Source organism: Scophthalmus maximus, chromosome 1, assembly GCF_022379125.1.
Source record: "Scophthalmus maximus strain ysfricsl-2021 chromosome 1, ASM2237912v1, whole genome shotgun sequence".
In the NCBI taxonomy this organism is placed as follows: Eukaryota; Metazoa; Chordata; class Actinopteri; order Pleuronectiformes; family Scophthalmidae; genus Scophthalmus; species Scophthalmus maximus.
This window is the reverse complement of record NC_061515.1, coordinates 15,014,803-15,035,496: the sequence shown is the minus strand read 5'-3', so window position 1 is coordinate 15,035,496 and position 20,694 is coordinate 15,014,803. Positions and strand designations below refer to the sequence as shown.

The following is a 20,694-nucleotide window of genomic DNA, read 5'->3' as shown; positions in this document are numbered from 1 at the left end:
CGCACCTGCACATCGGCAAGTTTGGAATGACACAAAAGAAGATGCCCTGTTTGTCTTGCGGACTAATATTAGGGCTATGTATTGTGCACCTAATTGTTTTTAACGCACACGCGCGCGCGCACATCAAATCTGAATGCCTTATTTTGCCACTTAATGTCTTCCCGATCGATCACTGTTCTAAGGATGTTATCAATAATTCGAGAGCTTGATTAACTTCAACGTTTCCATAACAATTGTACCACGTTCATCCGCTCTCGCATTTTTTAATTAACGCGTGCTTAATTAGTTCGAGATCGTTTAGGAGTGAGACACTTTATTCTTTAAGACGGAGGGGGCAGGAAATTAACATAAAAATCTCCGCTGATAAATTGATATATTATCAGGGAAAGAAATGTTGTGCGGATTTCTACAGCGGAACGAGTCATAAACAGACATCCATCAGAGTAAGACAGCTCGAGACAACGTATATATTTCTCTGGCAGGATTGTTTAATTATTAAATGACTGCGCTGTTCTAATTTCTACAAATAATGAGGGTGTACACTCTCACCGCCTGCATCATTCACAGACAAAGAGACAGATTTATTACATGCAGCATAAACAGGAAACCAATTTCCTCAGGTGACAAAGTATTTCAAGGAACAGCCAGCCTGGTGGCTACAGACACGACATATACACAGTCGGCCTTGAGACCTGAACCGGCATCATCATGCTTAATTTTGTGTGTGCTGTTGTAACTTCTTAGGGGGGAAAGAAAAAAATGTACACAATGGCACAAATGAAGCCCAAGAAACAGTGCGATCTGCTGAAAGTGTTGACAGAAATTTTCTGTGCATTTGCGCGACAATTGATCCTTGAATGCGAGTGGAAGGCTGCCATGTTAACCACTGAATGAATAAAAGGCATTTTAATTAGAGCGATTAGTTAAGGAATCAATGAGCTGGCACTAGCAGAGCTTAGAGGGAGACCTGAGATCAGCTAATGGAGCAGTGAGACGCTGCAGAGACACGACGAGAAAACTCCTTTTGTTGTTGGTCGGTTCCTGCAAGTGTTACATTCAAGTCCTGGAAGTTAGGGACGTTGTAAAAAGTCATTCCAAGTGCCAACGAAAAACTGCATTATCAATACAGGATAAAGAGCTTAGACTCCTCCCTTGAACTATTCTGACTAACAGATCGTGTGGATGCCGTAAGAGCTATAGATGTGTGATTCTCACAGAATTTTATTTACGCGGGCCATACATCACAGATCCAGTGTGTTTAGGGGTCTCTTTGCATATAAAGTAGGATATGGAGAGTGTGTGTGTGTTTGTGTGTGTGTGCGCGTGTGTGTGTATTGGCTGCTGCCAGCTGCTATGCAGCCTCCAGGTTGTTGTGTGAAAGTGAGAGAGTGATTTCCCCATACCCTACTCTCAGGGGACGCCTGGCTCCCCCTGCCATCTCCCCAGAACCCCACCGGTTAAACGGACAGGTCATTGACACACACACACACACACACACACACACACACACACACACACACACACACACACACACACACACACACACACACACACACACACACACACACACACACACACACACACACACACACACACACACACACACACACACACACACACACACACACAGCCTTTCAATCTCCTCTCCCTCGATGGGCCCCCACTGCCAAATGAAGGCCACATTTCCCTGGTCATTACACGCGAGTCACGGAGAATCTCCCACCTCAATGTATACACGGTAATCCGATCAAACCTGGAATTACCGTCATTAGAAATATTGCAGGAGGGGAATCACAAAGGAAACGACCCCGTGAATAATAGTCGGCGCTGCCAACAGGAGTTGTAATTGTAAATCTGATTTTACCCCTCGACCACATGCTGTAATGAGCACCCGGCATTGTTTAAATGACTCAAATGAAATTGATGCCAATTCACAGAGCACGAATGACAGCTCATATGAAGATGTGTGCCGCGAATGAGATATGATGGGGCTCCGAGAATGTGCGTGCGTGTGTGTGTGCACATTTCGGGTGTCTGCGTCTGTATGTATGGATGGTGGCGGCCCTTGAATGGGGTGTTTAACAGTGGTATTAATAATCTCCAAGATCTATGAGCTCGTCTGTTGTCACTCAGCCATTAGAGAGACAGTCTCTCTGTGTTCTCCACACCTCGTTTCCTCCCCCGCGCCCGTGTCGGCCCCCGAAATAATTGTGTGTTAATGGTTGAGGAGGAGGGGTATGAAGAGGGGGTACTAGAGGGGATTAGAGCCCTGGGAGGGAGGGATAGAAGGACTACCGGGGAGATGGGTCACTGTTAACAGCGGAGATGATTAGGTGCGATGCCTGACCCTTCCTTGTCACAGAGACAGTGGGGGAGATGTGTGGTAATAATTAGGAAGCAAAAACTGTGCAGGAATGGGAAGAAAGTATGTCAAATAAACAAACACGGCAGAAGGGGAGATACAATTTAGGGCGAGACGGATGTGAATGTGTGATAGTGAGAGCGCGAAAGCTATGAATGCTCGTATTCCTGCGATAAGTGGAGATCCAAAGCCAGGTGAAGTAGCCAAAAGCCATTTACAGGTCCTAATCTGGGTGGAATGAGCCGTGAGAGGAAGAAGGAACCAAAGTACACTGACTAACAGCTCTCCCCTGACCCTTCCCCAACTCCCACCTCTACTTTTCCTCTTCCTCATTTCCTCTGTCCTTCCAACCCCTGCTTTTCCACCACTTCCATCTACAACACAAAGTTGCCTGGCATTGACGGGACCCTAGAGGCTGTCGGCAAGGGAAAGGTGGGAGTCACCCTCGGCCGAGAGAGAGAGAGAGAGAGCGGTAAGAAAGCGAATGAGGTAGAGAAACTGAGGGGAAAGAGGGGGAGTGAGGAGATTGAAGCGTTTCTAATTTAAATAAACCCTTTGGCAGACTGAAACTGGCAGCGAGCTTCCCCTTTGCTCACAAGGAAAAGAGGGAGAAGAAAGGAAAAGGGGAAAGGAAGGGGGGGTTGGCAAAAAAGGACAGGAGATAGATAGATGGATATAGAGATGTCTCCACGCTGGTTTGGTTATCCGCATGGGAGAGTTAGAGGCTAGAGGACGGGGAATGGGGGAATATATAGAGACTGTAGTGAAATAAGATAGCGGGCCAGATGGAGCAGAGGGAGAGGGGACAGAAAGACCGTGAAAAAGGAACACTGACAAGATACGGGGGTTACGGGAGGGGAGAAAAGGAAAGCACTTTGAAAGTTGAGTAATAGAAAACTGTGTGTGTGCATGTGAAAAGATAGAGGTGTGATCTATTGGGAAGAGTTCATCCATCCTCCCCCCCTAGAGGAAACACACTCAAACAGAGAGTGAGGGGGAAAGTAAATCGGGGTCTCTCTCACCGATCACTCTCATCTCATCAAAACTTGCCTGAAGTTTTTTGGATGGATCCAAGCCACCAATCTCCTCGAGCCGCCGCACTCTCCCCCGTCACACTGTCTCCCCCTGTCTGTCCCCGTGGCTCGTCACAGCAGTGGCCCGCTTGCCGGGCGCTGCGCTCCTAATGGGCTGCCACGGAGAGAGGAGCGGCAGCAATACGGGCCCGCAATCTAAACCCTCACCACTGAACGCCAGAGGATGCCCATTCGGTTTGTCTGCCGTTTGTTGTGTTGGACGGCTAAGAGGTGACAACAAGGCAAACCGCTGAGGTGGGAGACGCCGCTCAAGACAAACGACCCCAAAACACTGGGAAACTAGAAAACAACAAATCAAAACATCAAATCAGGGCCGTGCGGGTGGGCACACCTTCAGACTCGAGACGTGTTGATTGACATTTAAAAAAGAAATGATAGCATCAAAACCAGATCAAATGTAAGTATGCAACCCTCTGCAATGCAGCACTTTTAACGGTGAAAAAACACGGGGCGTTTCTAAATGTTTGGCTGTTTTGTTGATGTTTACCCTATGCCATGTGAAGGTCAGAGAGACCCCCTTTCCCCCTAGAACACGTCACTTAACATTATGTTTGATTATGTCAGTGCCACGCTCATATCCATATGAACCGGCTATTGCAGATATATCACGCAGTCAACAAAAGATCCAGGGCTTCACACGCCTGTTGACAAAAAAAATGACAAGATGCGATTACAGTCTCTAGATTAAGGTGCCTGTGAGTGTGTGTGTGTGTGTGTGTGTGTGTGTGTGTGTGTGAGTGTGTGTAAAGGGGCGACACGCATGATGTGTATAGGCCCACAGGTAGGGGCAGAGTCCATATAGGAGAGAGAGAGGGAGAGAAGAGAGGGGGAGAGACTCCCGACCCCCTCCTTCAAACATACACAGTGAGAACTGGCTCTGGCTCCGGCTTCGCTGGAGTGGAGAACCATAAATCTTCATATAGCGGCTGTTTTGATTAATGCAGCCGAGTCGAGCTAGGGGGCTGGACCTATCCCATTACGGCCTAATGGAAGATGGAGCGGCGCTGTCTCCACCACTAGGCCCCTGTCATTTGTTCCACTTTGCAGTCCATTTGGCCGAGAGACTACAAGCCACTCCATCAAAAATATTTTCAGAGTTAATTTCCGCCCGCTTAATTCGCCTTGATTCGGATTGCGTATCGAATGGCAGGATCGATTTTCGCCTGGCGTCTAAATTAAATAAAAGAGAGGGGGTATACTTTAAGTCTGCGTTTTCTTTCTTTTCTCTTCTCCATTCCATTTTTCTACCTCTTTTTCCAGCCATCCTTTAACGTGGTGCCTGCTCATTCTTTTTTTACGATGCATCTCATTTCCTCCTTTCTCTCAGATTTTGATAGACCCATGTTTGCGGCGGAGGAGAGGAGGAGGCACAGATCTGATTGTAGTTACAGATGAAGGAAAACCTTTTGAAGGATGAGCTCAGGACCATGGATTTATGGATTTATCATGAATTACAAACAGACACATAAAGAGTTAAGCATGGAGGAAGCACGTTTTTATGACAGGTTAGAAAGAGAAAAAGAAAGAAAGACAGAGAGAAAGAAAGAAAGAAACAGAGAAACAGAGACAAAGAAAAAAAGAGACAAAGAAAAAAAAGAAAGAAGGAAAAGGCAGACTTATATCCTCATATGACAACACCAGGATGCCTCAACAGATCTTGAAGAATAGATTTGGAAAACACGGAGTGAAGAAGAATTGGATAGGCCTACACGGGAAAAGTGGGGTAAATTAGGGGCATCGGGGTATTGAAGGGGTGAAAAATAATAGGGGGAAAGAAGAAAAAAAAAAGAAATGAAAAGAGGCAAAAAGCACAGTGACAAATTGGTCGAGTGTGTCGCGAATTCCCTTTTAGATTTAAAGCCGCGTGTAGCCTATCGTCATATCTTTCCAGAGTAATTTATTTTCTCATTTCTCTCTCTCTCCCCTCACTACCCTTCTCCCTCTCTCTGTGTGAATTTATCTGGTAGTCACGTGGACAGAGGAGAAGGGGGGGGGGGGGAAAGTCAATAAAAGTCTCTGGCGACAACTGTTTCCCCCATCGGTCTCTTGTCTCCTTCTAACATTATCTCCCCTGCTTTGCTTTCTATTTGTTTATTCGCAGGAGCCGCTTTGCTCCGCCGCATTTCCTCCTCCTTTGGCTGCGTTTCCTGTTTTGGATCCTCTCTCATATCGCACGACTATGAGCCTATACCTTCTCCTCTCCACAGAGGCCTATTGATTTTATTCTCCCACTAACAGCAAGCCCCGTGCTTTGAAATTACAAAATCAGGAAGCTGTAGGATCCATCTCTCGTATCCACCTCAGAAATGTTTTCGATAAAAGCGCCAGAAAGTTCTCCGAGGCTTACAAGTTGGAGATGAAGGCCAGTGAGCTTTGGCCCGCAGACACAGAGCTACTTTTTCAAAATCAACAAAAGGAATTAAAATGGAATCAATTGGTTTTTATAACACCCTGCCAAATCCATGAGTCGGTCCGCAGCCCTAGAACAGGCACGGGAAGACAGTGAAGGGAGGAAGGAATGAAGGATGAGAGGATCATACGACATATAAGAGATTCAGGCGGATCTGACTGAGGAATAGATCCTGAAACCTGGACTCCTCATGTACTCTTATCAATCTGGGCTCAGATTTTAAAAAACTAAAAAAACAATAACTGATATTGAAAACATTGCAATATTTTGATATTGAAAACATTGCAATATTTTGATATTTACTCTAACAAATTCAGACAATTGCATAAGTTAACTACATACAAGCTTTAAGACCAAAAAAAAAGAAAGAAGGAAATTGAGAGACTTTCATTGTGGTGGGAGAAGTATTCAGCCACTTTGTACAAATAGCATTCAAACATTTACTTGAATGAGTAATAAAGTTAATGAGAAATAAATTATATTACTACTAATAGAGATGCACTGATCCGTTTGTTGCAGCTGATGCAATAGATGGTAATAATATGAGGAGAACAACAATAAAGGTTCACTTTTTAGACTGAGCAGTTCGAGAAACATTGATGTTTATTGAGACGTCACCATTTGTATAGTAAAAAAAACCTGAATTAATAATTGTAAAACTGTTTGCAGCAAACATCTTCATTTTAAATAAACAAATAAATGAGACCCCCTTTCAGAATTATGTTCCAGGCTCATTGAAGGTTATTATCAGTGAAAAATCTTAATCATAAAAAAGATAACTATAATAATGATAATTAAAAATAATAATAAGCAATTATATACCGGCCACTGATTTATTCTGCATAACTTATTCCTGAGACATGAATGTATAAGCAGCTTATTGGTATGTCCATAACAGCGCCTATGACGAATGACGACTCAGCAGCACTAAAATATATTTGGGGTAATTTAGAAACTATGATGCTGTTACACAGTTTGTCCACTAGAGAGCAATGACAACTATATTTTTTAACTAAAAAAACGTCTGGCTCAAAACAGATATTGGATTTTGATACTTCACACAAATTATTGTTTACTTAAAATATATTGTTAAAGTTGTTAAAACTATGGTAAATCAATATGGACTTTAAAAATCCAGTATCAGTCAGGATATATATTTATCGTTTTACATTGTATCATATTTTATTTGCTCAAATAGGTTTTTTTTGCAATATTTTTCCCTGTAAAATGTACTGCAGTCGAACAGAAAAACATGAACTCAAAGTACAAGTGCCCTTGAATTACGAAATGTACTTTCCACATATACAGCCATAAGCTCCAACTGCAACGTATTTCAATACTATGCCACATTTGTGGCTATAGCCACCACACCACAGCGGCTCGCAGCTCGCGGCCCATGCTCCTTTCGAGCTGACAAGGCTGAGAGAATTGAACGGTCTCTGTGCTCCGGGTATCCTTGGGGGGTTTACAGTTCCACAGCACACAGGACTGATGGCCGAGCCACCCGGCAATATGACTTGTTCACTCAGCCCCTCCGATATCACTGTCTCTATTTCAGTCGCCACATCTGTTATTGTCTGATTCTTAAGAAAAAAGTGGCTGAGCAGAGGATAATGAAATCAAAGCCCAACACACACAGTCAACAAGCCCCTGGTAAGAAACACAGTGTCAATATTAATCTCCCTGACAGAAGGTCGAAATGTGGCATCTGTCACACATCATCTTCCCTCTCTCCTGTCTTTTTCTGCGGAGTGGAAAAAGACAGAGAGGAGGTGGTGTTGGTGGCAGTGCGGAGGGGGAAGTTGTTGGAAAATTAAGGACATGGACCGGAAAGGACATAGGACTCTGGGTTCTTCAAAAAATTTCTGGTTGTTGTTTTTGTCTATTTGCATTTGGAAGTTCATTAAAATAGAAGTAAATTTGACTTCCTTCAAAAATGTAAAAAAAACTGAGGGGTAGTGTGCCTAGGAACAATAATCACTGCACAATGAATACTGCATGGATCTCAATAGGCAAATGCATCTTGTGTATTTCTCTCGGCTGCAGCTTCAGTACTGATTGGCTGAGATATAAGAGATACAGATTCAACATTATTGCTTAATTTTATTGCAAAGCATATGTGCATCTTTTCCTCATCATCAGTGAAATTAGTAGAAATTTTGTTTTGAAATGTTCACATTCCTCCACGATAAACTGCAGTGTTTTGTTTCGCCAGCCATACGCTTGAATATCACAGCATTTCACTATAATATAACTTAGACAACTCTTAAATTTTCTCACCACGCGCATAACTGCCACTTACAGTAAACTCTGATAATTATGGGAAAAAATTTTAGTTGACAATGGAGCAACAGACATCAAGATCCAAGCATGCACACACCCCAGAGTACATATTCAAGGTCAAAGTGGGGAAAAAGCAACAAGTCTGAGTGAGACGTGACCTTTCTGACCCGAGGGCAGCAAAACTATTGTTACTCTCATAACACGCTGCTTAAAGGCGGCGATCGCGACACACGATCTCTCGGTGATGAGATCTAAAATGTCCCCCTGTATTTCATCACTTCTCCCATGCTTGAGGTTCCTCCTCCACCGTGCACATCTGCTATCCTTTATTTATCCTTCAATCATCCAGGCCTCTCTCTCTCTCCCCCCCTTCTCCGCCTGTTATCTCTTTCTCCCACTCGTTTCACCCAGAACACTTTCCTTTCTTTCATCTTCTCTCCATATGCTTCCTATTCCTCCCACCGCTCTTCGTCCTCCTCTTCCTCCCTCCCTGTCTCTTTTTGGACATTTCTCTTAGTCCTTTCTGTATCCCTCCACCTTGCCCTCGCCACCCACCCCCCTCTCCCCCCCCTCTTTCCCCTGTGATGAATGAGTCTGTCTGCTGGGTGCAGTTCATATTTACTGAGCAGGGGAGCGCACACTGTCAGTCTCTCTCGCCCTCCACATCTCTATCCCTCCACTAAAGAGACAGAGGGAGCAAGAGGTTACGGTGAGAGGAGAGGAGGAGGGAGGCCGCGGTCACAGAGATCTACTCCAGCAGTCACCACGATAGCAGCCGGCTGTGTGGGGAACGTGTTAGTGTGGACCAGCAGAGTTTCTCAGTGCCGGCATTAGATGTGGTTGAGGGAGAGAGAAGCCTTCCTTACCTCTTGGCCAACCTGTCAATGTGGTGATACTAATAGGGAATAAACGGTGTCTTTCCATCCCTTTATGTGTAGCCCGGCATCCCACTCTCAGCACTCAATGCAGCACAATTTAACAGCATTTTCTTCCCGTCTTCCTTTGTGTGAGCCATGCTTTTAGGCACATCTGGACTTGAGAGGGAGCGAAGTAAGAGGCGCTACCAGCTGCAGCTTACCAAAGGCCCACAAAATGCCCGGTTTCATCTACGCCCACACACACCAGAGTGTTGCGGGGAGTCAAACGGTGTGTTTTGACCCGTGTGTTGACCCCTTCATGAATGAGAGGAGTGGATGTGGGCCTGTCGGAGCCCAAAGGGACAGGCCAAGAGCCGCCGCAAAGCCCCGCAGAGCCACCATCTCTTCCCACACACTGACCTCCGAGGCCAGCCAACACCAAAACCACTGTAGCGTGACGACACTAGTGACACCCAGCGCCAACGCACACAATCTGTTCCTGCGCCAAATTGACAAAAATATAGACAGTAAATACAAGGAAAATTGGATGGCTCAAAGTACATTATAGAAAGAAAATCCTCTCAACTGGTCTTTTATAAATTTGATAAGGGGGAATTTAATTCTCAGGCTGCAACACAAAAACACTATGAACTGTCTGTCAGAGGGGGAAGATTGAAAATATTTTTTTGCCATTTGGATTTGGGATAGGAGAGGCAAAGTAAATGTAAGGTTTTATGTTTTCATTTGTGGATGATTTGCGGCGGAATCTCAGCCATTGTGGCACATCTATATTTGTGCTGATTGGACATAATGTCACTGAAAACATTCATATCATGTAGCCATATGTCAGAATATAAGGAAGAGAGTGAAAGAGAATCAGGGGAAAATGGGAGAGGAAAAGAGTAGACTGCTGAAAAGGAGGGAAGGAAAGCATCACGCCATAATCATCTGAATATTAGGGAAAATTGGACACGGGAAAGAAAGAAATTGGATATGGGAAAGATTTTCTGAGGAGCATAGTGAATGCATCAAATGTGGAAACAATGACCAATATCAAAACGGATGGAAACAAATGTGGGCCCCCTTGGATAATTCACCGCAGTGAAATGTCCTTTAGAGGTTCTAAAAGCCATCTTCAGCAGACAAATGACAGGGTCAGAGGTCATACACGGGGAGCACTATCGGCTGAAACAACACCGTTTATGATGGAGGAGGAGGCATAATGGCGTTGCTTTACAACGGGACATAAAAAAATCTTTTCTATATGCAATGCTGACCGCGCAGGGTTATTCCACATCGTAGTTCTGACAAATGGCCCAAACTTCTGAGACGTCTCCCGAGCTTGCCTATTCCCCGAAGCATCCTTTCCACAGCTATCCATTTCCCCCTGGTGCCTCAAGAGAGGAACTACTGTTGTTTCACTGCGGACTTTCAGGGGGAATTCATCGGCCGACTCGTCCGCTCTGAAGCTGATGTGGGACACAAACCGTGATGATGTCCAGCGCTCTCCTGCCAGACTGTGACCAGATATGAACACACTGCACGGGAAAGGGTGAACACCAACACATTTATTTGTCAGGATGCATTCTCTGCTGCCGTGTGTTTGTGTGCAGTCCGCCCCCCCCCCCAACCTCCTCATCCCTGGATCATATTTGTTCATCTGCCTGCCACGCCGATGGAACGCTCCAAAAACGGCTGCTGTGCAATCCATCTCAATTTTACAAATCTATTAACTTTCTTTGTGTGGCCTCCCTCTCCTCGAACCAGATCTTTAAAAACCGTGGCTGTTCAACAATTATGATAACTGCAAGAGGGGGAATTAGAGGATCCACCCATTCATCTCGCTGCCCCTGCTCCGCACAGACATGACGCGGCTAAATGAAAAATGGACACGCTTTAAGAAGTATTGATTCCAGCTTTAAACAAAGGTACAGTCAATATTATTTACTCCTAAATATATCTTTGTTATCTGCGCCGGAGCCGTAGTTACTGCTCTGTCCTCGTAATTGCGGACATAAAAATAATAGACCAATTCCCACTGAATTGACTGAGACAGGTCTGGTTGTGGCCCTTGTCCTAGTGATGCATATCCTGGGTGTAAATTAAAGTGTGAGCAAGGTCTTCCTCTCATGGCTGCCCTGCGAGAGAGGAAAAATATATATATTCCGATGCAAACAGGAAATAAAATGCGGGAGACAGTGAGATAACAAAATATATACAATGCTTTTCAAATCTAATCTAAAGTACTAAAAGAGCAATTTATCTTCTCTCCAAATACAGTTTTCCGGCATTCAATTTTAAAATAAATAAATCTGCTTTTCTCCTCATAGAGGTTTGTCATGCACTTAGCCTCCTAGGGTTTCTTTGATTATGTGGAAAATCCAAATTTGTTGTGTTTTTCTAATAGTGATTTTTTTCTTTTTCTTTTTTTATGTACCACTCACAGTATCCCTGGCTGTCAGGCCTTTGGCTAGCTTAGCTAGTCTGCTGGTCTGTTGTTTATAATTCCACAGATACACTTTATTCAATAAATACATAAAGTTTTATTTTACATGATTTATTAATCTATTATCTTGTGGCAATTTATTTTAAGAATTTCCAAAGCTAAAAAAGTCGCATAAGGATCACGTAAATATGCTGCAAGTAAACTTGTTTTATCACCATATCAGTCAAACATTCGTGGCCTTCCAGTGTACGAAAAAAAATACCAACCCTTTAAACAAATCTAACCGTCCAGTTATTTATAGGCTGCATTCTATGAAAAATGATTCTTGGTGTTTGTAATGTATCACGCTGTGCAAACCACAGGGAGCAGTAAAACAAAAGAAAAAGGGAAAAGAACAAACTGCACCTTAACTACCAATGTTACGTCTTCATCTTTGCTTTGCAACAAAGGCAGCACGGGTTCAAAATGTATTCATTATTTAACCAGTTCAACAATTAGTAAGTGGTAAATTGTTCAGCTACACTGGTATAAATGATTTAAATTTCTGTCCAAGTGATGACTTTCTACTCGAACCTCTGCCAAGATGAATCTGGTGGTGTTTCACTATACGTTTGGAGATACCTCCACAGTAAACGACGTCTCCCCTAACTAGATTTTATCTACTAAGAGCACTTACACTGTACTTCAGGCAGAGAGTTTTGGCACATCTCACACTTGTGTAGACAGACATCACAGTGGATTACCCTGTGTGTTTGGAGACGCTTTACAGATGAATCTCAGATTACAAACTGTGCACTAAAGGGTTTTCCCTAGAGTGTCTTCTCTCTTATGCTTGAGGAAGTCTACAAATTGCATGAAGCCTTCCTCGTCCTTGCACGCCCTCTCCCCAGCGTGGATGGATACGAGGTTGCGCAAGTGATCCCGGCGTTTGAATTATTAGTCGCGCACCTTGAAGTGGTCAAGATTTTGCATGTGCATGTGCTCTCGGTTCATGCTAACTGGCAAACCCGTAACCAACATTCAGCACACCGGCTCATCTTTTGATGGATCCTCTGCTGACAAAAGGTCTTAACAGATCCCCAGATTACAAAAGGGTCCGTTTTTCTTTTGCGTAAAGATCGAACTTCGGTGTAAGGTTACTCACCTGTATTCATGCAAACTTGTTTACACAACTCAGAGATTTGTTCCTTGCACACCATGTTTTTTCCTTGCACACCCAACACTCATACGACTTGAATCTTGAGTGTGTATTTATATGAGGTGCCTGTCCCCAGGACTTACAGAGGCTCCCCGGAAGACCTGAACTGCTACAGTATATTGTGAAACCGCCTGGACATGTGTGGAGGGCAGGAGAGTTTCTTACGGACAATGAGCTGCATCAAAGTACTGGAGAGTGGCAATGCACTGTGGACAGTTACATACTGGAGAGTACTAAGAGGACTAACGTATAAGGGATTCTAGTGTTAATACACTTGTGTGCTCATTTCAGTGACGATACCTGACATGCTGCCGCAGAAAGCCAGACTCGGTGAAGGAGGGTGAAACTCCGGAGTGTCCCGAGGAGACAGAGCTGCAGAGAGAAGAAGAATGAAACCTGAATAACTTGGTATTTAGTGGTTTTGCCCAGAAGCAAAACTGCGCAAGAAAAATAGAGTTTGTTTCTTAAATGGCATACTGCATATTCTTACTATTAGTATAATACTATAGTATTACACTAATACTATAGTATTATACTAATTACTGTTATGCATATTGATATGAATGTCAGCACTTAAGCGAGTTACTTGTTTGATATGAATGTCAGCACTTAAGCGAGTTACTTGTAAGTGCCAGGGAAAGTATTCTGGCGTCACCTAAAAGTCAAATGGCAAAACTTGCATCACATATCAGTTCTGGTACATTGCGCTCGGTTATTTGCAAAAAAATGTCATGTTCAGATTCAATTCAGAAAAAAAGGTTTTCTGTAACTTCTTTATGGACTTTTTGCTCTGATATGCATTGTCAGCTGTGAGACCTTCAAATTGACAAGCGTGTGTCTTTTCCAAATAATGTTCACGCAGTTGAATTTACCACAGGAGGACTAACATCGTGATGCAGAAAGACGAAGAAGAGAAATGGGAGGCACGTGAACCAAATTTAAATTGTCAAAGTCAAGGATCTGACTATTACCATGTCAATGTGATTTTTTTCCCCATTTCAATACATTTACAACAACACAAATCTAAAAAATTCTGTGTTTGAGTTTAGATTAATGAGGGAATTTTTTGATTTAAGCATAAGGCTGCAACAAAATAACAAATCGTGAAAACAGTGAAGGAGACTGATTACTTTCTGACTGCACTGTAAAACTGGAATCCTCAAAAACTTTACTGGTCAGAGCAAGAAATTAATATTCTAATGAGTGAAAACAAGTTTAAATCTAAATTGCACCGAGGCGGATTAGAAGCAGATTAGATGCGAGGTGGCTTCGACTGCCTCAGCTTGTGCTGGTGCCTCATAGTGTCCAGTTGAGCACGGCTCAGTCTCTCCTTTGACAAATGCCTCCAGGCCATCACATTACCAATTCCCAAACTTTGTTGCGTGGCAGATTTCATGCATCTGAGGCTATGCTGGCTCCTCTTTGACTTGTTAACTGTCAACATCCTTCCAGCTGTTAATCTTTGTGCAGTGGAGATTTTTTGTTTTCTTTTTGGGGGGGGGGGGTTGTCCCCATCCTCTCTTTACAGACCTGATCATGGCGATATTAAGGGCGTGTCCTTCACCGAGCTGTGGGGTAATTTTTTGGGGGTCGCCCAGGTTCCCTTTTGGTACAATTCATTTCAGTGTATTCCGCTGCAGTTTGGGTGCTTTTTTAGGGCGCATGCTTTTGATTTGTGGGATAGTCGATTACAGTGTGTACAGTTTGGTTGTTGGGCTGACCGGTTGACTCGGGACAAAAAGATTGTTTCACTGAACAGAGTTAGTTCAGTCTTTTTTAGGGCAACCCAGTTCCCTTTTTTACTGACAGAATCCTCATCTTACCTGCGTGAGGAGTGTTCTGCTTGGTGTGTGCAGGAACATGAAGTCCCGTCATGGCGGACTCAGTCATCCCTCCCGACTCACCTACAGAGAGGGAAGCCAGAAATCAGTGCAAGCTGACCAAAAAACTTGCTGTTATGCCAACAGGAAAACAATAAAATTTGATTAGAATGCCCTCTGATTTCTAATTTACCTCGTCAGCAGGTGAACATTAAATCACATGTTGTTTGGGAATAAAAATCATAGTCACTTAAACAGAACTGCCGTGTCCTCGGAAGCTGTGATTTAATGTCAGGTCTCGGAATCGGAGGTTTTATCTTTAGCTTGCTGTAAAGTCTGCTTCAGAGGCCACATAATGTTGTACTCAGTTAGCATCACTTAGATCATTTGAATTTTTTTTACAAAATAATGTGTTACATCGTGTATGCAGCTTTGAAGGCCACTCGGATGTAAGTGTGAACTAAGCGTATGTCTAAGTAATTAAATGTGTCACACGCCTTCAATTCATTTTAAATACAGAGAGAAATTTATTGATTATATGACAAACTGAAGAGGCCAATTCACAGCCTAGGACATACAAAGAGAATCTTGGACTCGTCTGTCAATAAAGCTCGTGAATTATAGGAATGTATAGATATTTCTCCCATTCATTTGTAAGAGCAGACTGAAAAGCTGATTGGCAGGGCAGAATTTGGTGAGAGTGAATGAACATGATATGCCGACTTCCCCTTGCGACTTTCTGCAGGCTTCTTCGAGTGAGAATTATTCCTTCCTGTTTTATAATCATACTACTTTTCAGTGGCTGGGATATATGCTTAAGAATGATTTATCGTGACGTTACTTTTTTTTTTGTACTCCCCAGCAGTATTTATACACAACAGTAATTTCTAACCATATACTTAATTAAATTAAAGCGACCTGGACCCAGACATAGACATAAAACGGATGGATGGATTAATCATTAAAATCATGGATTCATTTAAAAAAAGGAAAAGAAATTGGAGCCAACACACGATGCAGCAGGACAGGGTGAGTAGTGTTTTTGTTTACAGAAATCAACAGGCCTACTTGGGCAACTTATGTAAATGAATCCAAGACAGTAATTACCTTCAAATGCTTATTTAGGAAGATAATGAAATGCTTTACTTTTTTTTGGCGAACTCAAAACGCGTCCCTTGAACGCACCATCTTCGTGTCAAAAATGCTAACAGCTAAATGACGCAAGTACGTCCGCTGCTAGCTACGTTGGCGCCAGACCAGTTTGTGCCTCTAGTGTGTGACTCCATACGATACATACTGGTTGTGTTTGAGGTTGTTTATTACTTACAACTGTTCTCACTGTGTTTTCACATTCCCCGAAGGCTCTTCCAGACATCTAAACAGAAAAACATTCCCTGGCGGGTAAAAGTTTGCCAACTGTGTGCCGCTATCACTGGCCTGTGGGCGGCCATCTTTGTTTTGATCCGGAACAAGGGGGCGTGACCACCTGGGGAACAGCGTTTAATAAAAAAAAACATTTTGTTTTTTTTCGTCCGGGTGGACTATAAAGAATCTGGAAATATCTTCAAATATGGGGTAATTGTTTTTTTGAGTAGCTTTCACAATGGATTAGTCGCTCACGAAAGATCAATAATATATATTTACATTTTTTTAAACTATTATGATGACTGATTGTTCATTTCAGTTGCTATCCAGTAAAACGCTTGATGATAGATGTCATCAGTCTATTCACTAATTACAACTACTTCCTTTGAGATCATTTGCTGCCAGTGTTTGTTGGATGACGTCCTAAATAAGCCAACTCAACACAGCAGCATGGTCTTTGTGAAAAATGGAATAACTTCTGAATATTTTTTCTAAACATTTTCTAAACCACATTTTCGAAACCACAATTCGATTAATCAGTGAATCTTTGATGAACCTTTGTAGACTTCTTCGGCCCTTGGTCTCAACGGGTTCGATGAAACCACAAAACAGAGTCGTGATACGTGTCACACAGGAATAGTCTGTTTTCAAGAACAAGGAAGGTTCTCCAAACAGAATTATAAAAAGGATTGACGGTCTGTTAAATGCAGTGGTTAGTAAAAGCCCTGCTCACAAAACTTATGTCCAGTAAAAGTACAAATACATGATGCAGAAAGGCCCATGTCAGAAGACGTACTGTGTATAAACGACTGGATTAGTGTGTAAACATCACAAATGTTGCAGACGCTAAAGGCAGTGTTGATTTTGACAACCTGATGTACTGCTAGTAGCTTCATCCACAATCTGTAGGTTGATTAAATTTTGCATTAATACTCTTAATTTGCAAAGTAACTGTGTTATGTTGCACAGTGGTACAAGTGCAGCGCTTGAGTGAAATAACTTGGTTACATGCCACCACAGATTTGAAGGTATCAAACAAATATTGATCAACTCCAGAGCCTGACATTGAGAAACTGTGATACACACAATCATAGTTGATATACATTCAATCTGCTCATTATAGGTAATATAGTGAATTAATTAAAGCGGCATTAGCGAAGTTGGAAGACCATCAAAAGAGTACTTGCTTTTCCAAGATAACCAAACCACGTTTACTGTAAAAGGTTATATAATAATAAGCCATCATTAAATGACTGTTGTATGAAACAGAAGTCATTTAATTAAATCTTTAAACAACTTTTTTTCAACCAAAGTCCCCATTCCTAAATTTTACTCAGTGTAATCCATCTTAATTATATTAGTCCTGCTCCCATGAGCTGGTCTCAAAGAAAGGTCCGTCTGCTAATTTTCCAGGTTTCCAGTGATATAAGGTCATCCTGCACATTGGCCTCCTCTTGTGACTTAACACACAGTAGAATAACAAAGTGTTCATGCATTCATCAAATAATTTATTATTTTCTACAGTTAATACAGCATCGAACTATCTGCATGTTCAACTGAGCTTAGCCTCATACCTTGTCCTCAAACTTTCATTATATTAGTGTCTTGCACAGCCAGTCTAATGCTTAAAAATAATAATCAAACAAGACCGGGGATTGTGCTATTGTGCTAAAAGTTGCATGCAATAACAGACACAAGTCGTGTGTTTTAAATAAGTTACAACAGTCATCTCAGTCAAGGGTTACAGAAACTTCATATAAATAATTATCGACAAACATGATTACGTACTTGAACACCTTCATCATCGTCTCTCTATACAGCTCCCACAGTAACAAGATTAAATCAGGACTAGCTTATTTACAGTCTTCTCAAAAAAAGCCTCAGCGACATTTAGCCACGTGTCCAGAAAGATGGTGAGAGCGAGCAAACCTGCGCAGGCAATTGGGGCAGGAATACGGTTTCTCCCCTGTGTGAGTTAACATGTGAGTTTTCAAATGGCCTGACAAGCGAAAGCTTTTTCCACACTCTTGACACGTGTAGGGACGCAGGTTAGTGTGACTCCTCCTGTGCTTGCCCAGATCACCAGAGGAAGTGTAACGGCGGTGGCAGTCGGGGCATTCAAAGGGCTTTTCCCCAGAGTGTATCCGTTTATGCTTCACCAGGTCCCCGGACTGAGTGAAGCTCTTGTCGCATTCGGTGCATTTGTAGGGTCTTTCGCCGGTGTGGGTGCGTTGGTGGTTTCGCAAATGTGCAAGGCGAATGAACCTATTTCCGCAGACTGTACAGTGGTAGGGCCTCTCTCCAGTGTGCGTCCGCAGGTGTATTTTCAAAGCCCCGAGATCTCCGATCTTCAGCCCACAGTCGCCGCACTGGTGTGCTTTCTCATTGGTGTGGAGTTTGGTGTGGACCCGCAGATTTCGCTGGGTGTTGAAGTTCTTCCCACACACATTGCAGTGGAAGGGTCTCTCGCTGGAATGTGTCCTCAGGTGGAGATCAAGACTGGACTTGAATCCAAACTCCTTCCCACACTCAGAGCAAGAGTATTCCTTCTTGCCAGAGTGTGTCGTTAAGTGGCACTTGAGGTGGTGTGACCTTAAAAAGGCTTTCCCGCACACCTGACATTTGAACAGCTTCTCCCCCGTGTGTATTTTCATGTGTTGCCGCCAGCCGCTGCGCTCCACAAACCTCCTGCCACAATCCCTGCAGACAAATGGCCGGGCACCTGTGTGTGTGCGCATGTGATCCTCCAGACTTTGAGGTGTGCGCAACTTCTTGCCACATTCCTGACACTGCACACCAGTGTCCAGGCAGATCGGCTTGTCCTCGGGTTCTGCGTTCACTGGTTCATTACACAAATGAGGTCCTTGGCCCCAGGTAGCTTTGAAACTCTTCCCACAGTCAGCGCAGCTGAGGTGCCCTCCTCTGGTAACCACAGACATGTTGTGCCAGCGCTGACAGTGGTTCTTCAGATTCTTCAGGTACTGGAAGCTGCGTGCACAGGTTGGGCAGGGGTGGAGCCTGCGTGGAGGGGCCGAAGGATGAGCTTCACCGACGTGTACCCTAAGTTTAACCTTAGAGTTAAAGGTGCTGCTGCAGACAGTGCACCGGTGTTTGGGAATTAAGTTTAGTGTGTGGCTTGAGAAGCATTGTTTCAGTTTGTCCAGATACTGTTTCTGATGGACCCACTTGACATGCTTCTCCAAGAATTCCAAGTCAGTAAAGGAGACGGTGCAGTGAGGACAGGGAAAGAACTCAGATGATGATGTATCTAAGTCAGAGAGAAACACACACACACACAGGAAGAAGAGAAGGTTAAAGAAAGGAAGCGTTTATGATTATACACTTCCCTGAAGTTTGAACTATTCTCATCATATTACCGAAACTGAGACGCATTTATGCAAGATGTAAGATATGAATACAAATCAGCAAATTGTAAACAAACAGGCTTCCGTTAAGTTAAGACATTGGAGATCATCTTTCAGTTTGTCATGTAAACCATTTTGACACCTCTGGCAATGATATAATCAGAAATGCAATTTCCACAATTGGCAAATTACACCATCAATATTTTAAAGCTTCAAATTAGTTACATCTGCCAGAGCTGCCAAAAATGAAAGGACATGAAATGAACACATCACACTGACTCCTACTGTACCTGCGCAGACCCCCTCTCCCCCCTCATAATGTTCATGGCTGTTCCCTGCATCCACTTCCTCCTCTTCACCGCCCCCGTCCTCTTTGATCCACGACTGGGCCTCCTCCTTGACGGCAGCACAGCCGGGTTCACATTTGGGTTGATGGTGAGAGTCGCACTCGTCCTTCACGTGTCCCTGCTGCTGGTGATCGTCTGACCAGGACGCCGCAGTGTCCGGCTTGGTGTCCGCACCGGGCTCGTCGCAGATCTCCTGCGCGTGTGGCTCCTCTTTGATTCGGACCCTCAAACCGTGTCCGTTCGTGTAAACCTGACCGCAGCCGTCCTCCGCCTCACCGTCCAGCCCCGGTCCAGTTTCAGTCTTGACTACGAGCACATCGAGTTGTTTTTGACCACCTCTCTTCGGTCTGTTTAGCAGCGACTTCATCGTAGTGTTGTGTCACCATTAGGAATTCCGCTTCTTTATTTTGCTTTGGAACAAAAATGATTGAAGTGAACAAATTAGAACAGGAAGGCAGCGTCTGTGAGTGATGTCAGGACATACAGACTCTTCTCCATTTCAGTCTTATCTGACGTTGGCATCATAGCTGAGCTATACTAACGCCGCATTAGCCTAGCGGCTGTGCGCTGTGGCTCATTTACTGCAGTTAGTCTGCTTTAAATTAAATACTTACCGCTTGTTTTTTTAATGACAATATTCAGACGAAGCCGCTGTTAGGTGTTCAAGCTACTACTCAGTGGCTATATTGGTTCGCATTGATAATAACCACAGATAATAATAACAACACCGGAAGTACACCGCACTTCCTGGGGTTCTGTCCAATCAGCCCAGGTCCGTCGTGCTCAGGTTACCGCCCACAGTGCAATTAAAGTGACAGCAGCAACAAAAGCTCTGGCATATTTTCAAAAAACCTCCACAGTTTCTTAAAGCCCAAAGGAGGTGATGATCCCACATGTCTTGTATGTTTGAGACAAACTCCCAAAATCGAATAATTTCATCATACTTGATTGGTAATGGCTGAATTGAGAAGTTTGATTTCTATGTGATTATTAGGAAGCGACCCCCTTTCAAAGATTTTAGGCTCCATTTAATGGCAAACTGTTGGATTCATGTGAAACTCTGTTTAGATACACATGGACTGAGAAGATTTATATATTCCAGATTCCAGTATTGTGGCTCTGCCAGGCGACAATTATTAAAATCAGA

The 20,694-nt window shown here is 43.4% G+C and overlaps 2 protein-coding genes across 3 annotated transcripts in view; both read right to left on the bottom strand.

Moving 5' to 3' along the window:
* The window catches only part of erfl1 (Ets2 repressor factor like 1), a 90,468-nt gene extending 73,285 nt beyond the window's left edge, over positions 1-17,183 (bottom strand). The window contains exons 1-3 of one of the 2 annotated variants that reach the window (XM_035634930.2): positions 15,798-17,183; positions 14,474-14,554; positions 12,951-13,022 (exon numbers count right to left, since the gene is read on the bottom strand). The gene's annotated coding sequence lies outside the window, so the exon portion shown is untranslated. Of the gene's footprint in view, positions 1-12,950; positions 13,023-14,473; positions 14,555-15,797 lie in introns of those variants that run through there. The other variant, XM_035634969.2, reaches the window with a different exon arrangement.
* A 139-nt stretch (positions 17,184-17,322) lies between these two features.
* On the bottom strand, positions 17,323-20,286 carry LOC118311238 (gastrula zinc finger protein XlCGF57.1). The gene is made up of 3 exons (XM_035634918.2): positions 20,162-20,286; positions 19,491-19,957; positions 17,323-19,103 (listed from the first exon to the last, which is right to left on the bottom strand). The coding sequence occupies exons 2-3, from the start codon at positions 19,912-19,914 to the stop codon at positions 17,716-17,718; spliced, it is 1,812 nt and encodes a 603-aa protein (XP_035490811.1). The 5' UTR covers positions 19,915-19,957; positions 20,162-20,286; the 3' UTR covers positions 17,323-17,715.
* Positions 20,287-20,694: the final 408 nt, after the last annotated feature.